Source organism: Temnothorax nylanderi, unplaced genomic scaffold (genome assembly GCF_030848795.1).
Source record: "Temnothorax nylanderi isolate EJ_2023f unplaced genomic scaffold, tnyl_v1.0 TNYL_tig0056_pilon, whole genome shotgun sequence".
Classification (NCBI taxonomy): Eukaryota; Metazoa; Arthropoda; class Insecta; order Hymenoptera; family Formicidae; genus Temnothorax; species Temnothorax nylanderi.
In genome coordinates this window covers 1-15,181 of record NW_027249118.1, presented here as the reverse complement: position 1 = coordinate 15,181, position 15,181 = coordinate 1, and the positions used below count along the sequence as shown (strand labels likewise).

Below are 15,181 nucleotides of genomic sequence, written 5' to 3'. Positions count from 1 at the left end.
ATGCATAGATATAGTATATATACGCACAGGGTCTCCCATTTTAAACAATGCATTTTAATATCTTTTCTATAAATATTAACCAACATTAATTACAGTTTAACTGATTTTCTGTTTTTAGTAGGACTGTTGGAAGGCCAGTTTTACTTATCATATTTTTTATCTTTATTTTGTATGAATTATTTGTTTATTTATGTACAAGATTCTATTATTACTGTATCAATAACAGATTTTGTGAACCGTGAATCCCGAAAGCGCGCACGTCACAGGGCCGAGATGCGATATATAATATATTTTTAAAGTATATATAATATTCATTTATTTTCCTTTTCTTAATTTTACGCCTCAGCGGTAAGCACGCGCATGCGTCACTTCACCGCGGAACCGGCGGAACACGGAACAGTAGGGGTAAGGAGACTGCTCGTCTCGTCATCGGGCATCATCGGGGTAGGGCGAATTGTTTGCTCGCTAGTGTATCTGATCGACATCGACGGGGACCTCGGCGACGAAGTGACCGTCTCCACGGCATTCGTGCGTGCCACGCATCGGTCATTCGAGTGCAACAACTGTCAAGATGAAGATGGCGGACGGACCCACGATCCTACGGAGAAACAGGCCCGGGACGAAAGCAGAGGTTATTAACGCCGTTAATTTCGTTAAGGAAGCGTTGCACCCGCGCCCCGAGCGACAGGAACCGCCCGATAGTGCCCCCGGAGATTTCCCGTTACTTCCTCCTCCGTTTGACACTTCTCCGACGAAAATCAATGAATCCGGGACAAACGGGGACACTGTTTACAGTGTTACACTTCAAGAACGTTTCCCTGAATTCCTAGCATCGTCCGGTTTCACAACGTTTTGCAGTTCCCTCACCTTCACCGAAGCGTGGAATATTTGACAGATGACTTATTTATATCCTCATCTAAAATACTGCATGCTTATGTACACAGTAAATTATCTCTCAGTGGTTTTTATTGATTATTCAACATTATGATAAAATACGCAGAGAATCCTGCGTTTTATACGTTATATTGGATCTATTTTTATATTATGATGAGCTATATAGTAGGAAGAGATCGATTGTTTACAAGGATGCTGACGTAGATTTTAACTATTTTTATAAAGCTCACGATCAAGGTTTTATTTCTCGCTCTATAGGATTTTAGCAGATGGCCGGATGAGCCGTTCGAAGAGATGGATAGCACACTGGCAGTGCAGCAGTATATTCAACAAATGATCAGAAGAGATCCGTCTAATATTGATTTGATACTCAACATGCCGGAGGCCAACGACGAAGGAGTGTGGAAGTACGAACATCTCAGGCAGTTCTGTATGGAGCTCAATGGTCTGGCAGTTAGATTGCAAGAGGAATGTCATCCGGAGACTTGCACGCAGATGACAGCCACGGAGCAGTGGATATTTTTATGCGCGGCGCATAAAACTCCCAAAGAATGTCCCGCGATCGATTACACTCGACACACGCTGGACGGAGCGGCGTGTCTACTTAACAGCAACAAATATTTCCCCAGCAGGTAACCCTTTCACGTCTCGTTTGTCATTTGTCATATTTATGTCGTAGTGCGTGTGGCTAAATCTTCCTGTGGTAAAATTGCATTTCAGAATCAGCATCAAAGAATCTTCTGTAGCGAAACTCGGCTCCGTCTGCCGTAGGGTTTACAGAATCTTCTCTCACGCATACTTTCATCATAGGACAATATTCGATGAATTTGAAAACGAGACTTTCCTTTGCCGCAGGTAATGAATGCGATCGGCATATATGGGTACTTTTGACGTTTATTGTATTACAAAAGGAACTATATCGATTTCTATTGTTATAGGTTTACGGCGTTTGTGACAAAATATAATCTGATGTCAAAGGACAACTTGATAGTACCTATTATGGAAGGTGAAGGCGCAACGGAAAGCGAAGCATAGGATCTAACATTGCGATCGTATTGTCCAAAGTCGAATTGTCAGATTTAGTAAGAAAAGAAAAAAGTACCCATATTCACGCATTAGTCTGATATTTCGTGATTGACATAATAAAGATCTTTGAAAGGAGTCAGTAAATTCGCTCTTATTTAAATGTAAATGTGTTACAGTGTCTGTCTTTAATAGATAAAAAATATGAAGATATGTCACAAAAAAACGTTGCATTTAAAAATACGCATCACAGAGTTTACGTTACTTTTTCCAAATCGTGTTTTAATATCGAGTAATTACATGGGATAAGTTAATATCGAAAATTTAATTAACTTTTGAATTTAAATGTATGGATTTCCAAGATACTTGCTTTATTAGCTTTTACTGAAGTATATTTTCTTGATAACTGACAAATTTCAAAGATCGATTCGATAAAGACATATTCTTATCTTTGCTCGGTACCTTATTAAACAGAATTTTTCCTCAGTGAATGTTTCATTAATAGCTGTGCAATTATTGCTGTAAACAGAGTATTTTTCGTGTTTGATGAGCACAACTCTTGTATTTATTCATTCTTTTGATGTTTAAGATCTGTGCAACCTTTTAAACCAATGCTCGGAAATAGATGCCCTTTTCGAGCCGAATCTTGGGGCGACGCCTCCTATCCCCCCCCCCCCCCCACTGCCGTTCGATGTTCGGCGGTCAAGCTGCCGATCGCGCACGTGACGCCGTGCCCTCAACTTCCTATATGAGACAGGGATCTTCTGCGAAACTGTCATTAAAACATTTTCTTTGCTATATAATTTTTATTTATAAAAAATTAGTAAGTTATAAAATTAAATATAATAATAAGAATAGTAATAAATTTTTAATAATTGTTTTTCTATTAGAATATTAATGTATTATATTTGTAATCAATAATGAAATCAAATAAATGTATTACATATACATATTACATATATTTAAATTACACATATATACGCATAATATATATATAACAGATTACACATATAATACAATAATAGAAAATTAGTGATTAATTTAATATAAAAATAAAAATTATTTAGCAAGGAAAATGTTTGACGATTGGTCGAAAGTACGATCCCTACTTCTCATAGAGGGACGTTCTAGAGGTACGGTGTCACACGCGCGTTCGGTGGATTAGCCGTCGAGCCTCGAGCGACAATAAGGCGATAGTGCGTTGCTTCAAAAATGGGCTCAAAATGCGTATCTAATTACGAGCCTTGCTTTAATTGAAGTTATTAATTATTTAGTTGTCGATGCCACTACATCTATCTACATTTTGTAATTATTTCTAAAATTAATTGTAAGCCACAAATCTACATATGTTATTTGTGGTTTATTTATTGCTTTATAAAAATAATATTCTGAGGCTCGCACAGCCCGAGTCTTCTAATTTTCATATTCCAAGCCATATCCATTTGTATGTTATATCACTCTATCACTCTTTGTTAAATCACTCTAAAGTATAAATGTAGAAAAGCCGGTTCAAGCAGTGATAAGGATGATGTCGAATATATAACATACAAATGGATATGGCTTGGAATATGAAAATTAGAAAGCTCAGGCTGCGAGTCTCAGAATTTTATTTTTATAAAGCGACAAGATTTTTATAAAGCCACAAATAACATATGTACAAAATAAGAAAAAGAAAGAAGAGAGAATACGATGTCTTGAACTTTTTATCTTACGCTATTGAAGTTACTAGACATCAGCAAGATTGTCTCTTACATCTCTATATGATGCTTTACCTTTTGGAAACACCTTTTTGTAAAAATAATAGACTGTGTCTCTCTGTCTCTATACACTAGATATGTGTAATGGGAAAATATATAACTCATTTATGTATCTTACATTTAGCTGTGTGAATAATTGTTCATAAATTTCGGAATACGTACAGACCAAATTCTATCGGATCACTTTTATTAAAATTCTATTAAAATTCTATAATTTTATGTATCGTTAATTTACTTGTAAAATAGCTTGCATTGCATTAAGAATACTAATTATGTAATTACTTTTATTCTATCTTTGATAAAATAATAGATCTAGCTTTGAGAGGTGATCTTTATATCTCAAAACGACGCGAGGTAAGATACGATCCAGTTATACAGAAATTCCTACTAAGGTGGAAATCACACCTCGTATGTTTGTTGCCGATTTGCATAACCAGAAGGAGATTGCGAATTTATATAAACGATTGTAGAATTTTACACATTATTATACGAGCATCGTGTTAGTCTAGAGTGACCATAATAATCGTCATCACGTAATTGATCTTTATAAAATGTATTGTTTTGAGCGAGAGACGTAGCGCGATAAATATGGTATAGCACTGTTATTTATAATGCATATACATTTATTCCATATAGCAATATGAAGGTTGCTTTCCTATCCTGTTCTCGAAAATTTACGGTAAATAATTTACGGTGAATCTTGAGCAGGTTACTTGTTCCATATATTTGGAATATAAAGCTAAGTCGTATGATAAAAGAAATAAAATGTAGAAGAATGGTTGGGCGCCTTATCAATTCGCCCATTTGTGGGTTTTCAAATCTATATAATAAGATATCGCTATAAAATTATAGCGCGAATACGAGCGTCGTTTTTTAAAATAAATAATAGCACGAAAGATGATTTTCTTAAATCTGAGAAATAGATTGTTACGATGATGGCATTGCTTTGCGATACAATGTTCATTGTAATTCTCATTTTACAAAAATGGTGTTTTCACGCCTTCGCGATCGCGTGATTTTTTTTATCATACGTTGGAAGACAGAACAATTCATATTCGACATGTATTGGTGCAAGTTGCTACGCGAGAGTTAGTACTGCCCTACATGTTTCTCGTAACGAGATTCTATCGAGCGACAAGCAACACTGGGATATCGCGTATTGCGAGATTGTTTCTTTTCGTATTCAACGCGATGGGAAGAATATTGTAACACTGTATATAAAACTTGTAAGTACAAAAATTCGAGTTTAATGTATTAATGAATATCGCGATGAATACTGTGACGAGAGATTCTTTACGCAGCAGGAATATATATACATATATATGACGTGTGACTGTTCTCGTGAAAATTGTCTGTGTAATGATAAAGAAATAAACTTTCTATACAAGACTTGTGTTATTTCAACTATTATGGAACAATATCTAAAAGTAAGTTTGACTGTTCTTTTAGTTGCACTTTGTCACATTTTCTATACTCACAAAGTGAAGCATGCTCAGATTTTGGAGAGAAAAAGAACAGAAACAAATGATAGAAATATTCGAAGCTAGAATATAGAATAACGAAGTTAAAAATACTTTAATTATATTAATTTAATTACTAATCAAGATACTTTATTTTTCTTCAAAGGTGGTTCCGCCTTTTTCTTCAGCTTGTTTATATTTTTTCTTTTTCCACTTTTTTCCATTGTCGAGGATTGCTTGTCGATGCAAGGCATATTATCAGTGCTTTCTGTTGTAGTGTTTGTCTTTGACCCCGTTGCATCTTCCTTCTTCGGGAATTTCCCGCAATCGCCAGGCGCTTGATATCTAACGAAATATAACTATATATGTATATTTTTTTTGTCATACACGCAACTGTGTATCGCGAAGAAAGACTTTTAGAAGGCTGTAATTTTAATTATTCAATTATAACAAAAATATTAGCAATGCATGTTAAAGATAAAAAATATTCTGCAAACAATATTTTTGTCTTAATTAAATAAATCTCACCCACGTTTTGCCACCATGGGTTATTTTGCTATCTTTAATACTCTTAGTCAATAAAAAGTATTTGAATTTATATAAGTATCGATAAAAATATTCTATGAAATTAAACTTTCTCAACTCTTTTGAAATATCAAAATAAATGATTACATCTTCAGGCGAATTAAACTATAATCAATATTATGTGTAATTTTTTTCAATCTTTATAGAGGATAATATGAGATTCAATTAAGAAATCTCACCCAAGTTGAGTTGTATCCTTAATATCCTTAGTCAGTAAAATATGAATTTCAGGTATCCGATGAGTTTCGGTGGCTGTGTCCTCCTTGGATTTTTCTGAACTAAAAACAGATGGCAATTGAACCACGACTGCACCCATTGACGTCTGTTTTGGCAAACTTACCTGACATAACGCAACTTTGTCACTTGATGAAGGCCCTCGTGTTTCCTCTTGAAGATTTCCGCGCAAGAAATGACTTTCATAATCCCATGTCCGATTCCGGTCCAGACGATGCTGTTATAACTGGGAAATTCCTTCAGCGCGTAAGCAAGAACGTTTCTGATTTTTGTACCGCTCTTCACCTTTCAGTGTAGACATATTTCGTGAATAAAAAAAATCGAATAACATTCCATAATTCTGAAAGATTCGAGTGTACTCACGTGCATCCAGAGAAATTTTTCTGGTAAATTATCTATTGGCACCTTCGTACTTGTCGACTCTTCGGTTTCTTTTGCTATCGGTTTTTTTTGCTGTAGCTTCTTCTTCAATTTCGATCTTCCCATCTAAAATTTACATAGAATAAAGGTCATTTTCATACAACTTTATTCATTATATATTGTTATATTTTTTACACTTTAAGATCCTGCTTCATTTATAAATCATTGCAAGATAATTGACTAATTAATTGAAAAGAACGAGTCATTGCAAATGGCTGAATGGGCTGAATTATATTCATCGATTCAGTAATTTATTTAGCAATTTTTATTTAGCAATTTAATGTCATCGAGCTTTATTATGCATTTTCAAAGGATTTTAATTGGACTTTTAATTATTATTGTAATATTTAATATCAAAGAATAAGACAAAAACTGTCCGTGGAAAATACCGTCCGTTTAATTACGAAATGACGTAAGCTTTCACATATAAAATTTTTTGTATTATTTAAAATATCGCGATGATGCAATAACGAAGTGCATCATTTCGACTTAAAATAGATTTTGGGATGACCCTTAGGCGAGGGGGGGGGGTCTTCTTTTTGTCAATAAGGTCAGCATAATGTTAGAGGGTGTAATTTCAGAAATAGTTGAGCTGTTCTGGAAATCGAAGCGAGCAGCGCGGCGGCGTTTAGACACCACGTCTCTCTCTGCCAGTAGGTCATGGGTTCAGTCACAAGCATCGCCGTTTCGTTGGCGTGCCATTCGATGGAACCATTCATGGAACTTGGAACGACCTTGTATAGTCGTACGCAGAAATATTTCGCCGATTGTGACGTTTATCCGGGACTCTCACGCAGGCAAGGGTGAAGATACAGATCGGAGAACGTTCGAATCTGTCTCCGAAACACATTCCACAAACATATTCACATCTAATAATTAATTTTGATTGAGAAAAGCATATTTACGATGGATATATATAATTATGCGATATGTCCAATGCATCCACAATATAATTATACAATATAATCATTGAATTAAAACAGATCGGCGTATATCTGGTAATATAATATAAAGATTTATCGTAAAATTGATTTTTGTTTATAAGAATAACATACTTCTATTATTAAGTTAAGTTTCTGTCACAAATAGGACAAATTAAGATCCAAAATGTACTTGTTAATCGTTGAATATTCAAGAGAGATGTTCTCCAAGCAAAGTATCGCAGTTACCGAAATTAATTATATTTTATGTAATATAAACTAGGCTACATATTAATACAGAAATAAAAACAACTTAGAATTGTAAAATATATCTTCCCAAAACTTTATTTGATGTGGAAGAGTTAGAAACATAATTGAATTCTATACATATATAAAAGTTATTATTACGTTCACCAGCACGGTGTGGTGTTAATAACAGAAAATTAGTGATCTTCATTTAAAGTGGCGTTATTTCTCAGTATCTGTATCAGACCCTTCATTAATATTAGGTACTGTCCTCCGGCTCATCGCTTCAATATTGCTCGGGCACGATCCGCGTCAATTAATATCGACGGTACCAGGATGGCGTCCGTTGAAAGTCTTGGCTTCAAGATATATGGATATAGATATAGATATATATATATTTCACTGAAATTCCAAAGCGTACCGCAATGGAAAAAGCATCCTATCCGACGTCGAAGGCGGAGAACGAGAGGAAGAAGAGATCGCCGGCTGCGGATACCGGATGGAAAGTCCCATCAATATTTTCCAATCAACATTCGATTGCCGGGCGATATACGCGAAGGATCGGCCTCGTTCCCGCGAAGGAAACCACGGTGGCAAGGTGAGGGGGGAGAGGGGGGGGGACAATGCGGGGGCGCAAGAGGGTTCGAAGTGTAGGCGTATATGGTAGCGGTATGCGCGGCATAGCACGCATAGCGTCGCGACGCCCCGACGCCATATTGCATTATTAAGCACCCCCGTTCGCTCCCGCATTCCGGCATTATGAACGTTTTTATCCCTAAAAGGCGTGAGAGCGCAAGGACCGACTATCTGCCGTTGGCCCGCGATCACCAGCCCTGTGGGGTTCGTTGTACCCCCCGTCGCGCCGCGCCGGGAGCAAGCTGTCCCTCCGTGTGACGCATCACGCGTGCCCTTTGTTCCGTTGAAATTATATGCGTCGGGACGCGACGCATCTCGCGTGGAATCGCGATGAGTCTCCGCCGGTCTCGAGAATGATAAAACGAAACCAATGATGAAACGATAAACAAGGGAAACGCTCGCTTTTTAACTTATTATTTAATTAACGCGTGACGCGCGTTAGGCTTATCTTAAACAGATTGCTTCTGCGTCTGGTTCGCATGTTCATTTCGCGGAATGAGCCGCGATGACAGTCCCGAGTTAATTAATTTCGAGAGTTAATGATCGTCCCTTTCTAAATTGAAATGCCGCGTAGTATTAAACGCGGAACAAAGAACATTTAATTAACCAGAATTCGCTCTAATTGATGACCTAAATAGAGACGTATACCTTAAGGCGTAGGTACTTACTCAATGCAATTAATCGTTCCGCGTCAAAAAGGCGTGATTTCGCGGAATTAAATTTTCGAAGAATCGAAATTATTCTATATTCAGAATCGCACAAATTTTTTTTCGTAAAAATGAAAATATATTAATTTATAGCGCAATAAATATTTCTTCACAGTTTTATCAAGTTTCGTCCTGAAGTTCTTCGATATCGTGGCTCTCTCTTTCTGGAGAGAGATGGAATCTTCAGAAAAGGAAAGAAAAGAGAACGAAAAAATAAGGGTAGGTTTTTTAAAAATACATCTCTCCAACATTCGACAATTCAATTACCGCGTTACGAGAGTGCGATCGTTACCGGCAATACCGAAATATACGGCATTTATATCAATTCCGTTGCTATCAATATCGTGACGCATTACGGATCGTTCCATCATAATCGACGAATATTCCATAACGCTTTTAGATTAACGCTCGAGCCGCCTGACTTTCCCCCGAGCTATAATTATTACGCAAATTGACCCGGCGAATGCCGCCATCATCGCGGCAGCTAATTTCAGCGGTAAAGAACATGAGGGATCTTATCTCGATGATGATTCTCGCCGCCTCCTCCTTCCCACGATCGAAAGGTAGAGCGATATCCGGGGCCGCCGTCGTCGTCGTCGATTCTTTAATGCGGAGGAGGAAAGAGAGGTCAAGGATTTCCATCTCGTTCTCAGCATCCCCGAGCGTTCCCTCTCGGCGAGAATCAACGGGCGCCTTCTGTGGCTGGCACCCTCTTAATGATGCCTACGTACCCCTCCTTTTTCCATTGTAATAAACCGCGAGAACGCCAGCATCCAATTTACTCGAGTGAATGAGGCATCTGTACGGGGTGTCTCGAATCACCGGATGTCCTTTTAACCGCGGATTCCGCGGTCGATTTCGAAAGAATCGACTTTTTTCCCTCCCTCAATGAAGATGTCGAAGCAATTTCTGAGTAATTAACGAGCAAAGATTATATAATGGCCGTTCTCAAACTATTCTAGGAGGCAAATGAAGAACGAAACATATTTTTCAGTCAAGTAACTTTATTCTAGTAGATTTTTAATTTAAAACTTAGCTATGAATATATTATAACGTTAAAAATTGGAAGAGTTGCAAGAAGAAAAATAAATGACGAGCTTCTTGATTTTTCTGGTCAGAGAAAGCGGTTTTAGATCGGCTGAAAGATTCATTCAAAAGGCCATTCTGTATCGAATACTTTAACAGTAGGTCCCCATCGTCGATTTTTAAAAAATTTCTGGCAAAGATAGAAAGAAGCTGGAGTATTCAAATAATTGTATAAATATTTCCAAGTCTATCACGTCATAGAAGATCTCTCTCCTTGCTAAAAGTTGTCCCGTGTCTTCCTATAGGTAATACCGATCTACTCCGATTTTCATCTTTTTAGTTTTACATGCTATTTTGCAAAACTTATGAGAATAAATACCAGATACTAAATAAACCTAACTTTAAATAATAATAATCTTCTTTTGCACCGAGGGAAAATTCAAATTAGAGTAATATATTTTGCGCAATCAATATACAAAATAAATTGCTCCAGCATGTATCAGAAAAGTATAATTTCTGACTATAGGGTAAGAAATTGAAAAGTAATTAAATATCACTTCCTGTCATTCGCTTTCTTTGGCGAAATAATCGTTGCAAAACATTTCATGCAACATCAAAGGAAGTCCATATTTCCTTTTCTTAGCGCGCACGTGGATCTGTAATTTGCAAGTCAATTCGCGTAATTTTCGTTTAAAAATTCCTTTGGAGGGATAACTTGACCCCATGATCTTTGATCGAGCTCGAGATGCCCGTATATACAAGCACGTATGCGGCTGTATTGTGGTGGGTGTGCGGGGAAGCCGGTGTGCGACGCGCGTCTTTTCGCGAATTGGCGAGAAGAAGTCCTGCCGAAGAAGGATATGCGTTTGCGCAGGACTCGCCGATGGAATTTTGCGCCCTGGAAGCCCCCGACATATATCCGCGGTGGATGGCAAACTGCCCCGGATTGTTCAGTTCAGTTCAGTCGTCATCCGATCCGGCGACGTAAGCTCGAGTCGGCGTGTGCATCCCCGATTCTATCACGCCGTATCATCACGTCACCGTTGCCAGCAACAGGTAGGAGAATACAAAAGGCGTTTGTCCGGGGCAGCCGCGAATTTTGCGAAATTGAAATTAAGTACCAGTGCCGCGCGAAAGTGACAGTCGCGAAATTGCAAGTCGCCTTAAATACGTTGTGCAAAGGTATCAATCGAATTGCCTTCCGTCTGAGATTAGTAGGTCAATTATCACTATGATATGTGTGAATGTGTAAAATTCGGGGGTGTCAAGCTAGCTTCTTCATATAGGGTCGCTTAAGTGATCAAACAAGGTTCAAAGTAGATCAAATTCGGCATCTTAAATCTATAAATTCGTTTGCGATAAAAGGTTCTATTTTATAAAGAGAATAAGAATCGTAAAAGTATATTGGGTATATGGTGTAAGTAAAGAGTGCCGTGAAAATCATGGTGTGATTAATTAATTTACAAATGCTTATTTGTAAGGAAGTATTAACAATAAAATATTTATGCATCAGCCGCAAAGGAAAATTCATGTTTGTGAAAAATATAACGCCATAGGGAACCATAGGGAACAGCATAGAATTGTTAAAACATGTTTATATATAGTTACTTGTAAAAACAAGTTTATGGAACAAATGTTAAAATAAACATCAAGATGTAATCGATATCGCCGCAGAGCAAGTTATAACGCAACGTTATCTTTTGTCTGCAACGATGTTGTTGTTAGAGACAAATCAATCACTTAATAAAAAATTATAAGCGTACAGAATTTTAATTTTAATAAATTTGAGAGATATTTGAGAAATAAATATGAAAGATATATACAATGTATGACAAATGTATGAAGATTTAGGGAAACATGACTTGACAAATAATTGAAACAGATAAGAGAATAAATATAAACGTAAATTTATTATATATTATAATATATTATTTTAAATTCATTAAAGACACCGATGAAAAATCGGACGCAATATTGCAGTTAAAGAGAAGAAATCAATAAAAAAATCATCGTAAAGATTTGCGACAGAATATTAGAATATTATATCGATAAGCATGCCAAAAAGAAACGAGAATATTTAAAGAAAATATCTCGAAAAAATATGAAATTTATTTATATGGTTTCGCGAGAAGCAGGAATTTTTATATCGTCAATCTTCAATTCAGCGAAGGTAACCGAACTTGTAATAAGGTACCATGGACATCGAAGAATTCCGCGTACGCGGCAAGGAGATGGTGGACTACATCTGCGAGTTCATGAGCAATATCCATACCAGGAGGGTCACACCGGATGTCGGTCCCGGCTACCTCAGGCCTCTGCTGCCATCGGGACCGCCGAATGATCCGGAATCCTGGGATGAGATCATGAAGGACGTGGAATCGAAGATTATGCCGGGCGTGAGTATTTGCGAGATTGCGAGATAATGTCAGAAATGTTTGGTGAATTATTGCGATGCTCCGCGTCTCGATTAAAATCTCTTACAAAACCGAATTAAACGATTTCTTTTATATTACCAATTCTATCGAATTTGTTAAATAATTGGAATTGAAATTAGATAATTACTCTTTTCATATTAAAAGTATTTCAAAATAGCGTGAGAGGAGCTGTATCGGCTGTGAGGAAAAGTGGCTTCTACCAGCCAGATGAACCTTCTTCCAGATCACGCATTGGCAGCATCCAAGGTTCCACGCCTACTTCCCGGCCGGAAATTCTTTTCCCTCTATTCTTGGTGATATGTTATCTGATGCGATAGGCTGCATTGGATTTTCTTGGGTGAGTGAAAAATCTTCTCAGCAGTCTAAGAAGCTATAAGTGAGTACTATGTAAAAAAAAAACTATAATTAGAGAAATCGCAGTTTAACGCGACGATAGAATGGCGCTTCGAAGGCACCTCGATTTTTCCCACCGACATCGGAAACGGCCATAATTTTGATCCCATGTCAAATCCGCCTGACGGATCATCGCGTGCAATTATTACTTGATCGCCACCCAAAATGGAATCTTATTTGTTTTAGGCGGCCAGTCCCGCTTGCACAGAACTGGAAACGATAGTCTGCGATTGGTTCGGTAATTCCGTTATATTTCATCAGAATGATTGAATTTTGCGAACGATTGATTTACAGAGTGATGCGTCATTTTTCTGAATTATAGGCAAGGCGATCGGACTGCCTACGGATTTCTTATACTTTAGCGAAGGCAGCAAAGGCGGAGGTGTTATACAGGTTTGAAAGATTATACGAATATTTAAAATGAATAATATAAATCATCCCAAACCATCATCTCTACATCCACATCACACCTCCAATTTCAATTTTTGGAAATAGGCACTTTAATTTTCTATATAATTGATAGAATTCTAGTCTTTCCCCAAAGAGATCTGGAATCTTTGACATGTTCGAAAAAAAATTAACACCCACCAATTCTTTTTAAAATATATCAAGAATTGATCTTTCTCGTTGCATTATGCACGAAAGAGTTACAATAAGATCATTGGAAAGTGTATATTTAAATATATGAATATTTGATATTTTTTATCAAAACATATTAGGATAAAATAAAATATCTCACAAAATATTTGCTTTCCGATTATCTCACTTAAATATTTTTACATGCAAAATGACGTAGATAAGGAGAATCAATCCATGTAAAAAAAAGAACATACGGTTTTACTTACAAAAAAAAAAAAGAAAGAAACAGGGGATGCTCCTCTGTCGTTCTGCACGGGGTTCGACAACGGCACCATACTTGTTCCGTAAAGAGTCACAAGGAAATTTAAAACGACCAAGACTTTTGTCACTATCTTTAATAGTTCCCAAGAGAAGAGCTTGTAACACTTTAGTGTGGACCACCCTGTACGTAGGGTTCAGCATCGGAATGCATTCTCGTGTGCATGCTGGCCGCTCGGGCACAAGCAATTGCGAGGCTGAAGGAATCTCCTGCACATGCACACTTGGACGAGACCGCGCTGCTCGGCAAGCTGATGGCATATTGCAGCCGGGAAAGTCATAGTTCCGTCGAGAAGGACGCAATGATATGCTTCGTAAAGCTGCGTATTCTCGAGCCCGACGAGAAGAGCGTACTTCGCGGGGAGACCTTGCGACAGGTGCGTTTTAGACATTATTACTGCAAGTTACACGAGGGTTCCAAAGCCTCATACTCATCCACCTAAATTAATTCAATTAATATCATTCATATACACGATTATGTAACTTTCTCTCTATATTAAAAATTAACGTAATCAAATTATATACGTAATACTTAATCATGCTAAAATTGCAAGATAAAAAATGTATAAATTTATAATATCATCAAATACCTTCATTACTTTTTCGTTCGCTTCTTGTTATAATATTGGTTTCAATATTGGTCATTTAATAATTGATAGGCGATCGAGAGTGACACAGCTGAAGGCTATTCCCTTTTTCGTCTCACGACTCTCGGCACAACCGCCTGCTGTTCGTTCGATAATCTTAAGGAAATAGGGCCGGTTTGTAAAAAATATCCAGGGGTGAGTGCAAAGATACGTGTACACTTGAAAGAGGTTTTATTATTGACCGTATAATTTTCTTCTAACCGGAAATTTGTCACGCGCGCCAGATCTGGCTACACGTGGATGCTGCGTATGCCGGAAACGCTTGCATCTGTCCAGAATTGAAATACCTGATGACCGGCGTTGAACACGCCGACCTTGAACACCAACACCAACAAATTTTTACTGACAAATTCGATTGCTCCTGCCTCTGGGTTCGCGACCGATTTAAGCTTACCGGCGCACTCGTCGTGGATCCGCTGTATCTGCAGCATACACACGCGGACACGCTATAGATTACCGGTTATATAGTCAATCCATTTAGCAGAAGTATTTTAACATTTATTTTTAGATCATATAGATACATAAGTTTTTGGAAAAGCTATCTTTTTTGCTTTGTCGTAAATTTTTATTCTGTCCTGTCCGTCAACTTTCAATATATGTTATAGCATTAGATATTATTTAATTTGATTATAATTAACGTATTGGCGAAGATTTTGGTTCATAGAGAAAATGCATAAAATAAGAAACAACACAAGACTGACGTTTAACAGTACATTAGTTGTACGTTTAAGTAATCGAGTGTTTTATAGGCATTGGAGTATAGCGTTGAGCAGGCGATTCCGTCATTAAAGCTATGGTTTGTAATGAGGAGTTACGGGATATCCGGCTGCAAGCCTATATCCGAAATCACGTCAAACTCGCTAAAAGATTCGAGGCATGCGTTAACAAGGATCCTAGATTC

The 15,181-nt window shown here is 37.4% G+C and overlaps 2 protein-coding genes and 1 pseudogene across 5 annotated transcripts; 2 read left to right on the top strand and 1 right to left on the bottom strand.

Moving 5' to 3' along the window:
• Nucleotides 1–377: 377 nt before the first annotated feature.
• LOC139772985 (MOB kinase activator-like 4) lies at nucleotides 378–7,620 on the top strand. Of its 4 annotated transcripts, XR_011718237.1 has the most exons (6): nucleotides 378–631; nucleotides 1,153–1,526; nucleotides 1,615–1,749; nucleotides 1,833–1,976; nucleotides 5,951–6,199; nucleotides 6,955–7,620. XR_011718237.1 is itself a non-coding variant. In XM_071707120.1 (5 exons), the coding sequence occupies exons 1-4, from the start codon at nucleotides 572–574 to the stop codon at nucleotides 1,927–1,929; spliced, it is 666 nt and encodes a 221-aa protein (XP_071563221.1). In that variant the 5' UTR covers nucleotides 378–571; the 3' UTR covers nucleotides 1,930–1,976; nucleotides 5,951–6,291. The 4 variants fall into 4 exon arrangements, 3 of the variants coding, with proteins under 3 accessions (XP_071563221.1, XP_071563222.1, XP_071563220.1); XM_071707120.1 differs by lacking the exon at nucleotides 6,955–7,620 and having other exon boundaries at nucleotides 5,951–6,291; XM_071707121.1 differs by lacking the exons at nucleotides 5,951–6,199; nucleotides 6,955–7,620 and adding an exon at nucleotides 2,507–4,279.
• LOC139772986 (ribonuclease P protein subunit p25-like protein) lies at nucleotides 5,226–6,600 on the bottom strand. The gene is made up of 4 exons (XM_071707122.1): nucleotides 6,317–6,600; nucleotides 6,060–6,238; nucleotides 5,899–5,997; nucleotides 5,226–5,479 (listed from the first exon to the last, which is right to left on the bottom strand). Exons 1-4 carry the CDS (start codon nucleotides 6,437–6,439, stop codon nucleotides 5,275–5,277), a joined length of 606 nt encoding a protein of 201 aa, XP_071563223.1. The 5' UTR covers nucleotides 6,440–6,600; the 3' UTR covers nucleotides 5,226–5,274.
• Nucleotides 7,621–10,727: 3,107 nt separating the features above from the next.
• Nucleotides 10,728–15,178, top strand: LOC139773066 (tyrosine decarboxylase-like; annotated as a pseudogene).
• Nucleotides 15,179–15,181: the final 3 nt, after the last annotated feature.